Here is an 18920-nt window from a genome sequence, read left to right as displayed (position 1 = left end):
AGAGAAATTGGTTAACACCAGAGTGCCGTAAGGAGAGATTTGAAGGAGAAGGGGGAGATTGGCTAGTGCTGCAGTAAAGTAACGTGTAATAATCACTGGCCTTGACTCCCTCCTGAAGGGCTGCAATTTGCATCTCCTTCCTTCAGGGGGGCTGCTATGACAGAAGGTCAAGTCACCCTGGGCCTTGCTGCTCTTTTCTATGAGCAGCTGTACATTCATAGGAGCTGCTGCCCCACAGAGATGCTGACTCAGCATACCTGGCCTGTCCCCATCCCTGACCATCTCTGCAGTGTCTGACTCCAGGCTCTCGGGGTATCAGGTATCTTTCTGCAATGCCCTCTCTGGCCTGGAGGATCTCCTGACATAAGGGATGGCAGCCAGGGTTCTGCAGTGGAATAAATCTGCTCCAGTCTCCACATGGAGCAGTTTGCAGGAATGCTTGGGCAGCTTTCCCTCCCCCGGGAGCTTGCATCACTCCCTCACTCACCAGAACAACTTCTGGGCTCCTGGGTGAGAACACATCGTGTGACCATGACTGTCCCGGCAATGGAGACTTGTCCCCTTTTCGCTGCAGCCGCAGCCCCACCGTGTGGTGGCCCATGCTGTTCAGCAGCTGCGTGACCTCTCCGGACTGCAGGTTGTCGAAATAGATGGTGGCGCTCACAATCTGATCCCCTACAGGCGCAGAGAGAAGGAAGTGAAGCCAAGCTGATGGCACTGGCAATCCAGGGCCCAAGCAATAAACAAAGCTTGCTCAGTTACACACAGGGCTGATTAAAATAATCAAAAGCCTCTTCAATAGCATTGCAGCCTAAGAAGGGGCAACTTTGCCAAATGCTTTCCAGCACTCAGCTCATGGCTGTGATCTGCTGGCAGGAACCTAGAGGGGCTAATCTGGAAGGTCTTGCTGCCCCCGTATTGCTGATTCCCTGTTTCATTCCCAGGGTGGCTGGAGGAAAGACACACACCCCTGTTACCACATGTCTCTGTGGGCTCCCCCCTACCCCCAACAGCACCACATGGAGCCATCAGTGACTGAATCCCACCTCCAGACATAGAGAGTCAGTGAGACAGCTCTGCAGCAAGAAAGGAGAGTGTTAGCATCTTGGAGCAGGCCCAAGCACTAGACAGGACCACTGGGAGAGAACAGTGGGGTCTAGCGGGTTAGAGCAAGGGGCATTGGGAGCCAGGACTCCTGGCTTCTATTCCCAGCTCTGGGAGGGCAGTAGGATCTAGTCAGTTTGAGCAGGGAGTGCGGGAAGTCAGGACTCCTGGGTTCTATCCCTGGCTCTAGGAGGACTGTGGGGTCTGGTGGGTTAGAGCAACGAGTACTGGGAACCAGGACTCCTAGATTCTATTCCCAGCTCTGGCACTGACCTTGGGCAGTCCCTTCCCACCCTCGGTACCTCTGTTTCCCCTTCCACCCTGTGTAGGGTGACCAGATGTCCCGATTTTATAGGGACAGTCCTGATATTTGGGGCTTTTTTTTTTTTTATATGGGCTCCTATTACCCTCCACCCCATCCCAATTTTTCACACTTGCTATCTGGTCACCCTAACCCTGTGTCTGTTTAGACTGTAAGTTCACTGGGGCAGGGCCTGTCTCCCACTGTGTATCTGTGTAGCACACGGGGGCTTCTAGGTGCTACCGTAATGCACATAATATGTGGGCTGTGCTGCCAGCACAGCACAGGAAGGAGAGAGAAGCTGAGTGGCAGGAAAAGCCCCACCTCAGGGAAGAGGCAAACAGACAGGGCAAAATGGAGAGAGGAGTCTCCATCAGCAAAGAATCAGGACAAGGAGCCCCAAGCAGGAGGAGCCATCTCCATGGAGGCCAGTGGCCTTAAAGCTACAGAAGCAGCAAAGAGAGAATTACGATAAAAGGGTTGCAAAGGAACAAGGGAAGTGGAGCCAGAATTTCCCATAATTCTCATTCTCTCCCCAAAGTGATAAACCAGCACAACCCCACCACCACCCTCCCACAACAACACGTGTTGCTTCCGGGCTGGTGCGCTGCACTCACCTTCCTTCACAGTTCTGGCAGCAGGGGAAGTCTGCACCACCTGCTTCACGAAGACCCCATCTTCCGTCTGGTCAATGGTGATTCCATGAGAGCCGCTTCCTTTCCAGTTGGGGAGCAGGATCTCTCGGGTTTCCTCCTCTTCCTTCTCCATCTAAATGAAACAAAACTAGAACTGAGTTAAAAAAAGAATGAGTTAAGTTTATGGAGGATAGGCCCATCAATGGCTATTAGCCAGGATCAGGGGCGCAACCCCATGCTCTGGGTGTTCCTAACCCTCTGACTGCCAAATACTAGGATTGGACAACAGGGGATGGATCACTTGATAATTGCTCTGTTCTGTTCATTCCCTTTGAAGCATCTGGCATTGGCCACTATCAGAAGACAGGAAACAGGACTAGATGGACCATTAGTCTGATCCAGTATGGCCGTTCTTACGTTCTTAAAACAACATGGACAGAAAAGTTTACAGGCCAAAGCTATAATCTTTGGGCCCAGTTCTGTCTTCAGTTACTGGAGTGCAGCCCCCATTGAACTCCAGGAGTCAAAGCAAGGGGGCTAGACCAGAGCAGTCACAGGCTTTTGTATTTATCTCTGTAGTTTAGCTTTGGAGGCTGACAGTCTGGATGGACATGGGCTGGGTACAGTCTCAATGCCCCTAAACCACAAAGCATAAATTGCAGAGGTGAGTCATCCCTATGCAGAGAGCTTGGAAAATGGGGATGTAAGTGCTTGCACAGGCTTCGTGCTGGCCTTCTGCACAGGCTGGATTTCACCCAGCACAGATATTGCGGGAGATGTAGCGGAGAGAGCACGAATCAAGCATGTTTTATTGTTTGAGGGATGAATGGGCAGATCCAGTTTGACTGACCTTGTTGAGACTTTGGTCCTGGCTGGAACCGCCCCAGGAATTCCTCTCTTCACTTGCTGACCTTCGGTATCAACTTCCCAGCCTAGCAGAGAATTCAAAGAGTTCTTAATAAATCATTGTTTGTATTTAGCTTTTTCTGGTCCATTCTAGGATGAGCCCAGTAAGACAGTTGTAGGATCTAACAAAAAAAAGATCCTGGTATCTGAACTACCCATGCTGTTACAGAAAACAATGCAACATAGAAGACACTGAGGTTTGATTGCCAGTTTTTTAATTGCTTCAATGGGGAAAGATTTGAAAAGCTGTACATAAGAGCTAAATAGTATTGTTTAAAATTGATAATGTTCATAAAGTGAAAATGAACTTTGAGAGGGAAATCCTGGCCCCACTGAAATCAACGGGAGTTTTGCCTTTGACTTTAATGGATTTCACCCTAAAAGAACACTGAGGTGTTTTAAAAAAAAAGGAGAGATGCAAAGCCAGGAGATATGCATCACGGTGAAACTTTAAACAAACCCCAACACGTGGACAGGCAGGAAATACAAAGTTAAGGTTTTCTGGAGGCTTTAACTCTGCCCACAGAACCTCACCCCAAATTCCTGAGACCAGCCCCTGCCTGCATGCCATGCATTTGTGAACCACGCTGCAGCCAGAGCTTCCCAGCACAGAGTGCAGTATGTGAAGAATGGCACGTCAGAGAACGTGAGAGCCCGGGCGGGGAGCAGGGATTGTGGTGCATGACCAGCACCAAGGAGCTCAGTAAAAGAAAAGGTTTCTTTGAATGAATTGTTCCTAATCAGAGCAATGGGAATAGCTGGACACCCCCACCACCATGGTCTACAAAACCACTCTTTGGTCAGAGGCTTTGCTGAGTAGGAAGGGGTTAACTAGGGGCTAGGAAAGAGACCTAATGTAACAAGTTGGATGGGGGGGTTGCTTGGGCCTGGCTACCCATGGGATTGTCACCACCAGGGGGCGCTGTGCCTTTTCTAATTCTGCCTGGCTGGTGTTTGTCGGCAACACCCACGCGAGCTGCCCCACCTTTCCTCTTCCCCAGCTAGCAAGGCAAAGAAACTTTCCCGTTTCCAGCAAGCACAGGGCCCAGGCTGGAAGCACTACAAGGGATCCAAGCCTGTGAGGGACTGAGCGCTCAGTGCTGCGTCAGCTCTTGCAGAATCAAAGGCGTCTGAATTCAGGAGCCAAAATTGCAACCAGAAGCATAATACAATGAAGGGAATGTTCCCCGGAGTGGGGTGCAACCTACAGACCACAGCCCCTTCTGGCTTTAAAATCTATGAGCGGTTGCTGCAGAGCTCAGAAATCAATGGAAGCAACCATGAAGCCGGAGATCTGGTGCTCAGGGCTGCCTGGGGAGCATGCAAGGCTAAAGTGGGGACTTCCCACCAGGAGAGCTGCCAAGATGCAAATCTAAAGGAGATTGTGGAATTGAGTAAACCAAAGGCAGCCCAGACGTTTTGCTTAAAATCCGAAGAGAGGCAATAACGTTAATAACAATGCGAGGGGAGATCGGCTACCACAGAATCTGCTCTCAGATCCATGATGTTAGGCGCTACTATGTCCTGCCTCCAACCACCTGTCCCAGCATGCAGCCCCCTGGGACACTGCACTCCTCCCTCTCCGTGAACTCCGCTGGAGAGGCCAAGGCTCAGCATCTCTCCAGCTCAGAGCCCTAGATACCACGGGCTGGATGCACCAGTCTCCTGTTGCCATCTGCAGGGCTGGTAGAACTTTGCATCGGTGGAAACAACTGCCCAAGCTGCAGAGAAGTGGGCCCAAAGTGTTTCCTTGTAAATCCACAACTCCTAAATGGCCACCAACGGGAGTCAGTCTTTGTCACCAAGGCACAGAGCTGTCTGGTGATTAACCTGCATCTGTGCTTAAAACAAAACCCACCATCCCCAGCTGCTCCTGAAGAACACAGATCTGAACAAGGAGTGTTCAAAAACATCACTAGTGAAAGGAATAGCAGCAGCTGTGCAACACATTGTCAAATGTAATCCTGATTGCCCCTCCCCTTTATCTGCCTCACCACTCTTGCCAGCCAGGGGCACTGGCCAGCTGGGTCTGGGAGCATCACAGGTAATATTCAGAGCCACTGGACAGCTTTCTAAAGGCAACTGCTTAAACCTGAGCCCCTCCCAGCTCCCCAAACCAGTCCCTAGGTCTCCAGTCCAGATGGACTTTCAATGCACTCCCCAAGTCAGGAGAAGGGCAGCCAAGGGCAGGAGGAACAGTGGCACCACTCGCCATTCCAGCATTTACACATTTTTAAAACAATAATTTAAAGAAAAGTTAATGGGATGTGGTCAGGCAGGTTAGACCCACACTGGCTTCACCTCCCCGACTTAAAACTCAAACCGGGTGAGTCCTCCAGCATCTCAAACACCTGGGGAGGTCGGTTGTCTTTGCAAATCCATAGCCTTGTTGCAGGAAAATAGTAAATAAAAGAAATTTTAGTGGGTCACACACAATTTATGTGTCAGGCTCCCTTTGTAACAAGAATGGTGTGTGCACACGCACTCACCCACACATACCTGTGCACTGGCAAGGTGTGTGCACACCCACCTGTGCCTCCATTGCTATACATCATCCCATTCTGTCACCCTTCCGCTGGGCAGCACCTTACTCCAGGGTAGTGCATGGCTGTTCACAGACTATGCTGCTCTGCACTGTAAGGCACTCAGATCTGGTACAAGCATCTTACTGGAGCTCTGACCACGCAGCAAAGCACCCCGTCTGGGAGCCCTGCTGAAATGCAAACCAGTCTGCTCTGGGAGGAGCCGTGGAGCCAATGTCTGTTCTCAGGATCATGCTGTAAATCGGAGTCACCTGCACCATTCCCCCTTCCCTCCAGAGCCCAAAGGTGACAGGAAAAAACTATGGCTGGCCAGGCCTGGCACATTGGCTGGTCCCCGAGCCCTGCGTTGAGATCGTGCTCTAGAGCAGTGCTTCTCAAAGTCGGGCCGCCGCTTGTTCAGGGAAAGTCCCTGGCGGTCCGGGCCGGTTTGTTTACCTGCCGCATCCGCAGGTTCGGCCGATCGTGGCTCCCACTGGCCATGGTTCACCGCTCCAGGCCAATGGGGGCTGCAGGAAGCAGCGCGGGCCGAGGAATGTGCTGGCCACCACTTCCCACCACCCCAATTGGCCTGGAACGGCGAACCGCGGCCAGTGGGAGCCGCGATCGGCCGAACCTGCAGACATGGCAGGTAAACAAACCGGCCCGGACCGCCAGGGGCTTTCCCTGAACAAGCAGCAGACCAGCTTTGAGATAGGGTTACCATATTAAAACATTTAAAAAAGAGGACATTTCACGGGGCCCCGGCCCCGCCCCAACTCTGCCCCTTCCCTAGCCCCGCCCAAACTCCGCCCCCATTCCAACCCCTTCCCCAAAGTCCCCTCTCCAACTCCGCCCCCTCCCTTGAGCGCCCCGCATTCCCCCTCCTCCTCCCTCCCAGCCATGTGAAACAGCTGCCCGAGCACTACCGGCTTCACGGTTTGCCAGGCAGCCCCCAGACCTCCAGACCCTGCGCCCCCAGCTGGGCGCTTCCCCTCCCAGGCTCCGGCTGCACTGGGGAAGCGCCCAGCCGGGGGTGCAGGGTCTGAAGGTCTGGGGGCTGCCCGGCAAACCGTGAAGCCGGTAGCGCTCGGGCAGCTCGGCTCTTCAGCTACACAGAGCTGAGGTGTCTGGGGGGAGCAGCAGCAGCCGCCCCCGCCAGAGCCGCTCTAAGGTAAGCAGGCGACAGGGATGCCGGCAAAGCATTTTCCCGGACATGTTCGGCTTTTTGGCAATTCCCCCCAGACAGGGATTTGAGTACCAAAAAACCGGACATGTCCAGGAAAATCCGGACGTATGGTAACCCTATTTGAGAAGCACTGCTCTAGAGCCCCAGAAAGGCTCTCACTAAGCAGCCTGGTGGCTCTGCTGTCCTGCAGGTTCATGCAGGGTGCCTGGACCCGAGAGGCGATGTCTGCGTCGCACAGGGTCACACAGGCTGGAAACACTCAACTTGTTTGGTTTCTCAGTAATTTGGAAAACTGCAATGAAGTGGAGAACAAACTGGTTTGTTCCTCTCAGGTGGCTCAGGAGAGAGGCCTGTGTGGTGGGTGTGGAGGCCTCCGAAGTGACTCAGCGTGCACCAGGGCTGCTATGAATGGAGGGAGAGGCCAGAAGTCTCAGACAGCCCTCCTGGGCCTTTCAGTCCCAGATGCCAGCCAGCACAGGGCCCAAAGTCCAGCCCATCTGGGATCAAAGCAGAGAAAGAATCGCACAGCCGGCTTGTTCTGCCCACTGGAGGAAAGGCCCCAATGGTCTGTGTGCCTAACCCTCCTCTCTCCCCCACCACACGCTACCTCCCAGCCCCACCCCACAGCTGCTGTCTTCCCCTCCCTGTAGGCCATGCCCCTGCACTCCGCTCTGCGGGGTGATCTTCCAGCATTACGCTAAGCCTGGTGCTGAAGCACTGGGAGCCCTTGGGGGGCAGGGCACCTACACATCATGGCATCTTATCCTGCCCATGGCAGCTATAGACAAAATGGCAGGGGAAAGGTTGGGGAGTCCTGTGCCCCCAGCAGGGCCAACAGGAGATTGCCCCAGGGAGCCTGGCGTGGAGAAGGCCTTAGGCCATGGTAATACTTGTAGCACCAACACCTGAGAGTTCAAAGCCCTATTCACCATGAAACAAGTGGTGGAGGAGTATCCAACTCCCACTAGGGCACTCACTACATGTCAGCTCCATCTCAGACCCAGCAAAGGCCAAGCTGCAAGAGGGGAAGGTTTCCAGTGAGCGCAAGAGCGCTTGCCCCTCCAGCCTGGCAAGGGGAAACCCCGCAGGCATCCTGCACAGCAATGCCAGCCATGTAGTCACCAAGCTGCTGGTGTTATTCTCAGGTTCACCACGTGTTTCAGCTCTCGTTATTTTTAGATGCATCTGCCATGCACACAGGCCTTTCACTGGGCACACTCATACTCCGCGAGGAGAGCATTATTCCTCCCCTAGGCGAACAGTATGCACAGCAGCTGTGAAACAAAACCTCCCTCCAGAGTCTTGCTGGGCTTTGCAAAGGTAGTCTCTGTCCCTCCAGCTGCAGCTCCCCTACCCACGCGGAGACACCTGGGCATACTGCGGTCCCTCTGCCTCACAGGAAAGGTGACAAAGGCTCAGCTCCTAACCCTGCCTCCCTTGGCTGTTGTGCGCATGTCAGACATTTCAGCTCCTCCTTCCACAAGTCCCAACCCCTGGAGAACCTCGCAAGCGACTGTCTTTATTTCCACCCAGGACTGTGAATGTTCAGATTCCAAAGAAACCCCCAGTGTCCCATCCTCCGGGGACAGGCAGCAGCCAGGCAGCTGGGGTGCTGAGACCATTGCCTATCACCCTGACCCACCCCGTTTCCTTGTGTTCCCCTCTTGGTCTGTCTGCATCCACCACTCGTCCCCTGTCTTACACTTAGGGTGTGAGCTCTCGGAGGCAGGGACCGTTCTTTTGGTCTGTGTTTGTCCAGCAGATAGCACAGTGTGGCCCTGGCCCCTGACTAGGGCTCCAAGGTGCCTCCACAGTACACATCCTACAGGAGAAACCTCCAGCAAGGGGAGGCTAAAGGCAGGAAAATGCTTCAGCAACTGTGTGTCTGTTTTAGCTTCTGACTTCAAGCAGAGAGAAAACTGGCTGCGAAAGGATTGTGATCCCTTGTCCCCAGGGAAAGGGTCTCTGCCCCAGCAGTCAGGCACAGAGACAGCAGGACAGCTGGAGTTCTTGATGGCTCCCAGTTAAGGCCAGGAAGGTTCCTGAGGATTCCTTCCATTCGGCAAAAGACAAGCCTGAAGCACAGGGCTCCTCGCCTCTAGATTCTAAAGTGGCCAGAACAGAACTTGAAAGGCAGGAGCAGGGGACTTATCCTGGTGTCTCCTGGTATCGATTCCAACAGGGAGAAGCAGAGGCAGGGAGCAAAGCTAGGAAGCTCTGGGCCTAGGGAGACTAACCTGTCATCCCTGCTGTGGCATCACAGCCCAGATCATGGAAGAAGCCGAGACCTTCCTGCAGGACTTGATGGCCCAGGCAGCCCCAAGTTGGGATGGGTGGCACCCCCCACCCAGGACATTATTCCTCCCCGTATTGCAGAGCTAGGTCTGAGATGGCTCTGAGTGTGCAGACTGCATGGTCCCACTCTGTGCTCATCCAGTGGCACACACACGAGACTCAGCCCAGCCCGGCCTCATCACTTCTCTGTTCTTGCACTCAGGTGTCTGCTCAAGGGCCAGTTCCACTCCAGATCACGGCCGCCTTCACTCCTCCCCCATCTCCAGGCGTTTGGAAAGAGGGAGCAGCTTGTGGCCGAGCTGCTGTGCAGCACGGCTGTGCGCACCCAGACAGCTGCCCCACCCTCCCCCAGAGGCAGCTGCATTTCTCAGCTGGGTGACAGGATCCCTCTGCATTGGTTAGTTATATGTGCAAAGAGCTGGCTTCACAGCTGGCTGATGGCAAACAAGAGAGGCTGCTGCCAGGCCCACGTAATCCCTGCTTCGGGGGTTTCCTCCAGACTTCAGTGATCCTTAAGGTCCTCTCCTCAGCACCTCCATGGGCTGAAACCCTGCCTGCTGCATAGCCAGGTCATTACACCAATTCGCTCCAAACATACTGAGATAATCATCCCCAGGCCTCAAGAAAGAGGAGAGCTGCACTCTGCTCCCAGACCAGGGCATAATCTACGAGCCCAGGCCACTGGTCAGCACCTCCAGCCTCCAATCTGCAATCAGGAAGGGTCCCGGGCAGCCACCTCCAGAGCTCCAGCTGCCATCACCATCCAAACCATCTCCAGGAGAGGGAGGACTGAGACTGGAGGCAGACCAGAAACAGTTAGGTGTTTAGCACACACAGAGCGTGGGGAAGGCACATGGCAGCAAGAGCACTAATCCCCTAAGGCCCACTGGACACTGTCAGTTACTGTTGTGTGCACAGAGACGATGGGCTGACGCAATCCCAAACTTCCACTCAGGACACAAAGGGAAGATCTGCTGAGCGAAGCTGGGGCTGCAGTGGCAGCTAATCTCGGAAAATCCATGGTCAGCACACAATCAGACAGGTGACCTTTGCCAGCCTCGGTGGAGACCGAGCAGAGATTTCACAGGGTGAGTGAGGCAGATTCCAAGTTCAGCACCAAGCCACAAATGCATCCCCTCTGCTCCAGCACAGCACCCGAGAACTCCTGTGCCAAGCCATGGCAGCATCCCCTCTGTCGTGGCGCACACACATATGGCAGCATCCCCTCCGTCATGGTGCGCACACATTGTTAAACAATGTTCTATACAGTTTGAGACCTTTAGAACAAGGCTCTGTGGTTTTCACTCTTCTTGTGCTAAAGCCTTGACTGCAGAAGCCTCCATGCTACACCCCTGTGGCAGCAGGACACATGTTGGGCTATCCACATAAGTGCCAGGCAGCTAACAACCAAACACTGGGCCACTGCACACACCCAGCATCCAACTACCCACCCCGGTAGCTCCAACTCTGCAGCCTCTCAGCTGGGGAAAGATAAAGGCTCAAAAACTCACTTGGGGAGATTCCTGCTCCCCCACGTCCTCTCATGCAGCCCCTTCAGGCTGAGTCTCTGCTGGCCCCTCAGCCAACTGAACCTACAGGCTCTGCAGGGCAAGGGTGCGACACCACATGGCTGCCCTAAGCAAGGAAACTCGCGCTGTGGTGGCGGCAGGTGGCCAGTGACCCTCCCAGGCTCTTGTGAGCAAGGCCGGCTGCTCTAACACAGCCTGTGCTAGAACACTGCCCCGCAGCACCGCCAGCCCAGACACCCAGGGTCCTGTTTTGGACACCCTGCCCCCACAGTCTGTTTGATCTGTGGAGACTGGCATTATCCCAGGTCAGGATGCCACTCCCTCTGGCAGAGCCGCTCTGCTTCATACCGACTTAATTGTACATGGCAGCAAACACAGATAAATGGCTCCTGCAGCCAGTTCTCAGGAGATTCTCCATCCATCTCCTCCCCAGACTGTTCCTCCAGCTACATCAAGGGTGGTCACATCCCATCACACCCGCGCACTGGGGTGCGCATGTGGGCACACACACATGCATGCACACACGTATCCCCAGACAGGTGCATACACACGCACAGACAGATGTATGTGTGCACACCCACACAGACCGAGGGACGCGTGCATACAAACCCAGACATAGCTGTACACGTGTGCACACACAGACAGATGTACGTGCATGCACACTCCCAGAGACAGAAGTATGCACCCACCCACAGATGCACAGAAACATATACAGTGAGGTGTACGCGCATGCACACACACAGATGTACACGTGTGCGCACACACCCAGAGACAGATGAATGTGCTCACCCATACACATAGATATGCACATGCTCACACACCCACATGTGCACAGCCAGACCGATGCACAAACATAGATGGGCACAAGAAGGAAAATAAAGAATGAGCCCAGGAATGAGGAGATAGACAGGACAAGAAGGGCAAAGGTGGGTGCTGGAGGGCGCTGAAGAAGCTGTTCTGGCGTCGAGGAAGGAGCCAGGGATGACACGCCCCATATGGCAGCAAGCAGAGGTGGGAGCACCCACCATTGCCCACCGGTGACACATTTCTAGCTCTGCTGCCCACCGAGGTTGGCAGGCTATTGTGAGGTCCGCTCCCGCCCAGCCGCTCCGTGGCGCGTGCGGAAGTCCTTCTGTGCTCTTTGCCCAGCGCCCTGCAGATTTCACACATCCATCTTCGGGTGTGACTGCAAGGGGTACTGGGCCGAGAACAATGCGCCGCTTTGCTCTCGGCTTGGGACTGGCCTCTGTGAACAAGTGGGCGCCTGTGTTCCCCAGGGACACACTGCTCTTTCCAATTAGTGCCGAGAGTGAAAGGGGGGTGGCTTGTGCGGGAGGCAGAGCAGGAGCCCTCACCAGAGCCCTTGGAACAGCGCCACATCCCTGGTGAGTTAAATAACACCAGAAAGTCACATGACTGCCTTCGAAATCCAGTTACTGACCCAGCCCAGCACATTGGCTCCAACCACATCAGCATCTGGATCACGAGGCACCCTCTGATTTTCTCTCTATCACCATAGTGACCCATCCATCCATCCCATCCATTACCCCCCTCCATCTATCCATCCATCCAGGCATCCCCACACAGCTCACTCTTTGTGGGTTTTATTCTGCTGCCCATCACCCTCGTATCTGAGTACCTGCCATGTAAAATCAATAGTGGGCTTCATAAAGTCTCTGGAGAGTAGGGCTGGAGCAGTGGAGAAGGGTGCGGAGCCTGGGCCTTGGAAGAAGTGGGCTCAAATCTCTGTGCCACGACAGACTTGCTGTGGGACCTTGGCCAAGTGGCTCTCTCTGGGCCTTGATTCCCACCTGCCCAATGGGGATAACAGCAAGGGTGTGAGGGGATAAATACAGTGTAGCCCAGATGCTACAGGGACAGGTAAGTCTCTAAGGGCAGTTCTCTCTTTGGGGGGGCAGGGAATATTCTGCCTAGTGTTGGTGGATTTTTCTGCATCCAAAGAGAATGGGGAAGTGAGGGCACAATGGAGGGGTCACAACAGGAGACCAGTCACTGGCTGTCCAAAGAGAAGGGATCCCCCTGGCAGCAGGAAAGACTCAGAGGGAGACTCCACCCTGTGCACAAACATCGAGTGCATCATGCCAGCAGGCCTGTGCCAATGCAGCCAGCTTCTTGTTTCACAGAGGGGCCCAGAGCACAGGTTGCTGGGGCAGGCTAACAGTTCTGGTGCCTGCAAGCAGGACAGAGTCACCCTAAATAGCTGGCAGGGTGGGAATCAGGGAAGGACGCACTATCCAGAATTCCTACTCTCTGCTGGCCACAGAGAGTGACTACTGGCCAAGGCCTTGCTGGGCCTCAGCTTACCCTTTCCTCTTGATTACTTTCCTCCCGACCTAGGAAGCAGGAGCCAGAGACCGCTGGGAATGGAGAGGGCGCTGAGCCAGCCCAAGGGTTAACACACAACTGGTTCCCCAAGCATACAAATGAGAAAGAGGTTCCACGCAAGCCCCGATACACCTCTCACCCCACCCCAAACTCCCCATGCACACACCCCCATACACACACCCCAAACCCCTACACACACACCAACCCTCCCACACACACCCAAAACCCTCCACACACACACACACCCCAAATCCCTGCACACACCCTGAATCCTTAGTAACACACACTATAAATCCTTACGCACTCCACCACCACTAGGCTCCACAAATGCACACACCTCCAAACCCACTCCCCCCTCAACACCATTGCCAGCTCCCCACTCCACACACACACACTACTGCGATAGTCATTTATATAAGAACTTAGACAGACTGACACACACACCCATGCTGTGGTGATAGGTGCCTAGATAAGAACGTGGCTAGACCCTTATACACACATATACACACACACTTTGTTGCTCTCACTTGTTGCAGCTTGTCTCACGTTTTGATGGCAAGCTCTCCAGGGCAGGGAACGGGCCTTTATTTCATTTGTCTGTGTAACACCCCGTGAGTTTATGGGTGCTGCAGAAACCATAGTAATTGCTCCTGGGGCTGGCGCTTCCCACAGCACCTAGCTATTTACCTAACCATGTTACAACACTGGGGCAAGCCCACGCAGAGAGATCAGTGCAATACGAATCTGAAGCAGCAAGGGAGCTGCGGCCTCTGCCTGTTACGCCCGAGTTCCCAGAACCAGAGCGGGAGCAGGGGGTGATGAGAGAGGACACCTGGCTCCTCCTATGCCCCCTTGTGTGTTCCACCATGTCTCATCTATCTCTCACACTGGTAAGTCTGCTTGGAAGGGCCCCTGAATTACTTCTCATCAAGCCCTGTCCCCCATTTTCATGAGCTGTGAAAGCCAGGCAGCTTCCAGAGTCTGTCCCATGCCATATCGTGCTGCCTTTGTGCCCACTGGGCAGCTTCCTGGTATTTCTTACCCGCCAGAGAGCAGCCTGGGCACCCAGACCGCTGCCCTCAGAACAAAGAGTCCATCGTCCAGGAGCGCTGGAACAATTTGTATAGTGGGGGTGCTGAGAGCCACTAAACCAAACTGTAAACACTGTGTATGATGGAAACCACTTCAAGCCAGGGGGAGTCCACCTAGTTCCAGCACCTATGCCATCGTCTAGCACAGGGGTGAGCAAACTACGGCCCGCAGGCCACATCTGGCCCACCAGCCAATTTAATCCAGCCCTCGAGCTCCCGCTGGGGAGCAGGGTCTGGTGCTTGCCCCACTCCTGCACTCCAGCTGGGGAGCGGGGTCGGGGGCCACTCTGCACGCACGTGCCACAGCTCCTGGAAGCAGTGGCATGTCCCCCTCCGGCTCCTACGTTTAGGGGCAGCCAGGGGATTCCGCACGTGGCCCCATCTGCAGGCGCTGCCCCCGCAGCTCCCACTGGCCGGGAACTGCGGCCAATGGGAGCTGCAAAGGCAGCGCCTGCGGACGGGGCAGCGCGCAGAGCCGCCTGGTCGCGCCTCCACGTAGGAGCTGAAGGGGGGACATGGCCGCTGCTTCCAGGAGCTGCTTGAAGTAAGCGCTGCCCAAAGCCTGCATCCCTGACCCTCTCCCATGCCCCAACCCCCTGCCCCAGCCCTGATCCCCCTCGCACCCTCCAAACCCCTCAGTTCCAGCCTGGAGCACCCTTCTACACCCCAAGCCCCTCATCCCCAGCCCCATCCCAGAGTCCGCACCCCCAGCCGGAGCCCTCACCTCTCCCGCACCCTGCCCCAATCCAGAGCCCCTACCCACATCCTGATCTCCTCATTTCTGGCCCCACCCCAGTGTCCAAACCCCCAGCCAGAGCTCTCACCCACCCCCCCACCCATACCCCGGCCCCAGCCCTGATCCCCCTCCCTCCTTCCAAACCCCTCATCCCAGCCTGGAGCACCCTTCTACACCCCAAATCCCTCACCCCCACCCCAGAGCCCGCACCTCCAGCCAGAGCCCTCACACACACTACCGCACCCCAACCCCAATTTCGTGAGCATTCATGGCCTGTGATACAATTTCCATACCCAGATGTGGCCCTCGGGCCAAAAATTTTGCCCACCCCGGTCTAGCACATCTCCCTCTACACACAACCCCCACCACCACGGCCTCGCCTGGAGAAGATGGTCTCATGCCAGCTGGGGGAATACACACTGCCCCCAGCCCCGATCAGTTTGCCACATGCTTCTAGGGGGTGCAGGGACAGCTAAGCCGCCTCGACTCTTGCAAACACCAAGTACAAGATTATACATGTAGCTACCCAAGTCCCTCTGTAAATAAATGTATTGCCTAATAATAGGCCTAGGCACAAAAGAGCTGCAAGGGGATCATGGAAACATATTGTAACTTCTAACAGCCTCGCCCCTCCTTCCCCCGCACACGCACACACACAAGCTCTGTACGGCTCGCAGGCCTCCTGACACTCTTTGCAAACTGCCTCAGTGTCATAAGACCACACTGAACAGTCCAGCTCCTATTACAGGGGGTGGGATACCCGGCTGGAAGAGGGACCCTGAGCTGCTCAGAGAACTGCCTTGGGATCTCTAGGCCACAAGTCAAGCTTTTCTGCAACAGCCCCTCTCTGTCACTGACTCTGCCCCACTGCTCTCTCTTCACCTCTCTCAGTGCCCCCTTCTCTCAAGCAACCACCATGGTGGGGGACTGTCTGCTTGTCCCTTCTGTGCCCCTAGACCCCAGCTCAGCACCAACATACTAATTAGTGTCCTCTGGAAAAACATCCCCAGTGCCTGTAATAAAAATAAAAATAACAGCTCTCTAGCCCCTGGCACTCAGAGGGCTAACGGCACTTTATGACTCTTAACCAAGCCCCACTTGTGAGCTAGTGCAGAGCTGCCACACTCATTTTAATGATGGCCAAACTGAGGAACAGAGCAGTTGATATATTTTGGACTAGAACCCAGGAGTTCAGACTGTCAGACACATGCTCTAACCACTAGATACAACTCCCTTCCCACGCTGAGAATAGAACCCAGGTGTCCTGCTCCCAGGCCCCCTGCTCTAACCCTTTACACCCCACTTCCCTCCCAGAGCTGGGGAAAGAACCCAAGAGTCCTGGCTCCCAGCCTGACTCTCATCCAGTAGGCCCCTCCCAAATACACCAGTTTTCAGAAGACTGAAGTTACATCTCCCCAAGCTTCAAAAGCCTCAAGAAGAGCTTGTCATTTTATAGACTCCTGGATTTCCAAACCCGCAGGGGCCATACTGCTCATCTAATCTGACCTCAATAGGACAGGCCAGAGAATTCCACCCAGTAATCTCACCCTCCACGGAATGGTACCTCCAGCTAAGAACGGGTTCCCCACAAGTCCTCCCCATAGCGAGTGACAGCTGAAACGCAAATTATCACTTGGTGCTTAGGCGACCCAGCTGACAACCCACAGGAACCACGGCACCAACTCCTGAACTCCTGGCTGCCCTGCACAGAGTTCTCCATCTAACAGTCACACATCAGTCCTTCTGTCTGTCTGATACCTCCATTTCAGTCTGTCCATCTCTCCAGGCCTTTGGGCCCCACTCATTTCCAGTTTCCCAGCCCAAGTACAAACTGATCCCTGACTTCCAAATACAACTGTCTCTCTGCACAAAAAACAAGTCCCTATGAATTGAACTTGGAGCCCGCTACCAGCCATTCTGGGCCCTTTGCCACAGGAAACATGGAGTTAAAACTTGAGTGTCAACAACACTCAAATAAACTTTTGTAGCGAGTGGAGCCCGAAACAAGCTGCCAGGCCCGGAGCAACAGAACGGGAGGGGGACCCGGGTCCTTCTCTCCCTGTGAGTGAGGCACAAAGGGACTGGCCCTTCAATCGAGGGCTGGGTCAATGACCAGAAAGGGGTTGTGACGGCCCTACAGGCTGCACCAAGGCAACATAGCGCTGCTGCCTCCAAACTGGCAGAGAAGGTGCCACACCCTGAGCACAATTAAGCGCAGCGCCTGAGCTACCCCCCCACCCCACAGTGCCCGGAAACCACAGACCTGGGGCTCATCAGCGCCCTGCAGGCTTCCCTACCCCACAGCCACGCGAGGCTCAGAGCTCCCCAGAGGGCACCATGCGCTCCAGGGGTGGACGCATGTTACAAGATTGGGGGGCGCTTTGCTCCCAGACTTGAGCAAGGACACAGTTCTTCTCCCACCCCTGCACACACACACCCTGTGCCTCTCACAGGCCTGCCACTGGCGACGCCTGGTTTGAATTAGTCACTCTTTCCAACCACCACATTCCACAGGCGGCTGGAGCGGGTCCAGTGCAGGGGTCCCCACCCATCAGGAGAGGGGGGGCTCAGGACAGCTCCAGCAACACGGCTGCATGGCCACTCAGCAAAGCTCCCCAGAGCAGATTTCAGGCTCTGCAGGCTCCAGCCCCCTACCAAACTGCCCCCAGCCCGAGCCTGGAGCAAGAGAAACTTCAACACGCCCTGTATGCAACCACCACCTACACACACACCCTGTACACAAACCCTGCCTATACACATCCCATATACATCCCCCTGCGTGCATGCCCCATATACAGCCCCTGCCTACATACACCCCATATACAGCCCCTGCCTACATACACCCCATATACAGCCCCTGCCTACATACACCCCATATACAGCCCCTGCCTACATACACCCCATATACATCCCCCTGCCTACATACACCCCATATACCCACACTCATATGCATGCCCCATATACAGCCCCCGCCAATACACACACACACCTATACACACCTCAGATGCAACCCCACCTATATACACCTCATAAACACACCTCATATGCAAAAGCCAGCTATATACAGCCTATCTACAACCCCCCGCAAATTCCCCCATATACAACACCCCCCCTACCCCATACCGCCCCCTCACAGCCCCAGTCTTCACACACCCCTACACACCCAGCCCCTCCCTCACACACACGCCCCCTGCAGCTGCGGGGACTTTTACCCCCCTGTCGCCCGCCCCCCCAGGGCTCTCAGCGCCACACCCGGTCCGGTCCGGTCCCACCCTACGCGCAGCGAAGGCTCCAGCTCCCGGGACACCAGACGGGCGCGAATCTCCAGCCCGGGAGGAGGCAGAAAGTTCCGCCGGCCCGGCCCCAGGTTCGGTGCCAAGGGCGGGTCCCCTGTGGCCAAGCGCGCCCGGAGCCACTGGTCCCTACCTGCGGGTCAGTGGCTCTCAGCTCCCCGGTACAGCCATGCCCGGCAGGGTCCCGGTACTGCCCAGCCCCGAGCCCGCTCCCGGATTCCTGGCGGCGGTGGCTGCTCCCTGGCACGCAGGGTCCGGTCCTGTCCCGGCGGCGGAGCGCACGAAGTGGACGCCGCTCGGCACAGGGCTGGGCTCTTGTAACTCAGCCCGGGCTGGGTGTGTCTCTCCCCTTCCCAGAGCCGCGCTGCTGGGAGGGAGGGACCAAGAGCCAAGCCAGCCTCGAGCAGAGCGAGCGAGTCACCCTGCCGAGCCGGGTCGCGCTGGGATCCCGGCCGTGCCCGGGGGCGCACACCCCGGCCAGCCCTCTCCCCCCCTCCATGCCCAGGTGCGCCCTGGCATTGGCATACCCCAGGACAGCAGCACCCTGCTCGGGTCCCCGGGCTGAGAGCCCCTCCCACGGCCAGACATGCATCCACCTCCCCAGAAAAGCCCTCCCTCCCCGCTGGGGGCCCAAGCCTGAACCCCTGAAAAACTAGAGCAAGCTGGCCCAGAGGGTTAGACTTGTGCCACCCCCTCCTGCCCTGTGGGCTCCACCTCCCCGGATCAGAGGGCTGAACAAGAACCTGGCTGTGACTCTCCCTGCCTGGGCACCCATCAGACTGAGCTCCACTCCCCTGTTCTGGGCGTGAGAGCTGCTCACAGAGAAAAACCACAAAAAATCCAGAGACCCAGCTAAGGTTAGCACCTTCCTCCCCATCCCACACACCCTGCCTGCACCAAACTCCACACACCCACATGAAAAGAGGGCACAACTGCACTGAGAAAAGGGGCTGCAAACCTGCTACAAGATGGCCCC

At 55.6% G+C, this 18920-nt stretch overlaps 1 protein-coding gene across 1 annotated transcript in view; it reads right to left on the bottom strand.

Moving 5' to 3' along the window:
- AHNAK (AHNAK nucleoprotein) overlaps positions 1-18227 on the bottom strand; it is a 36498-nt gene extending 18271 nt beyond the window's left edge. Inside the window, exons 1-4 of the mRNA XM_054033737.1 lie at positions 18078-18227; positions 2891-2972; positions 2023-2173; positions 488-675 (exon numbers count right to left, since the gene is read on the bottom strand). Coding sequence (XP_053889712.1) covers positions 488-675; positions 2023-2173 — 339 coding nt within the window. The 5' untranslated portion in view covers positions 2891-2972; positions 18078-18227. The remainder of the gene's footprint in view (positions 1-487; positions 676-2022; positions 2174-2890; positions 2973-18077) is intronic.
- Between the last annotated feature and the right edge of the window lie 693 nt (positions 18228-18920).

This window comes from Malaclemys terrapin, chromosome 7 (genome assembly GCF_027887155.1).
Source record: "Malaclemys terrapin pileata isolate rMalTer1 chromosome 7, rMalTer1.hap1, whole genome shotgun sequence".
Lineage (NCBI taxonomy): Eukaryota > Metazoa > Chordata > Testudines > Emydidae > Malaclemys > Malaclemys terrapin.
This window is presented reverse-complemented; position numbering and strand designations above follow the sequence as displayed.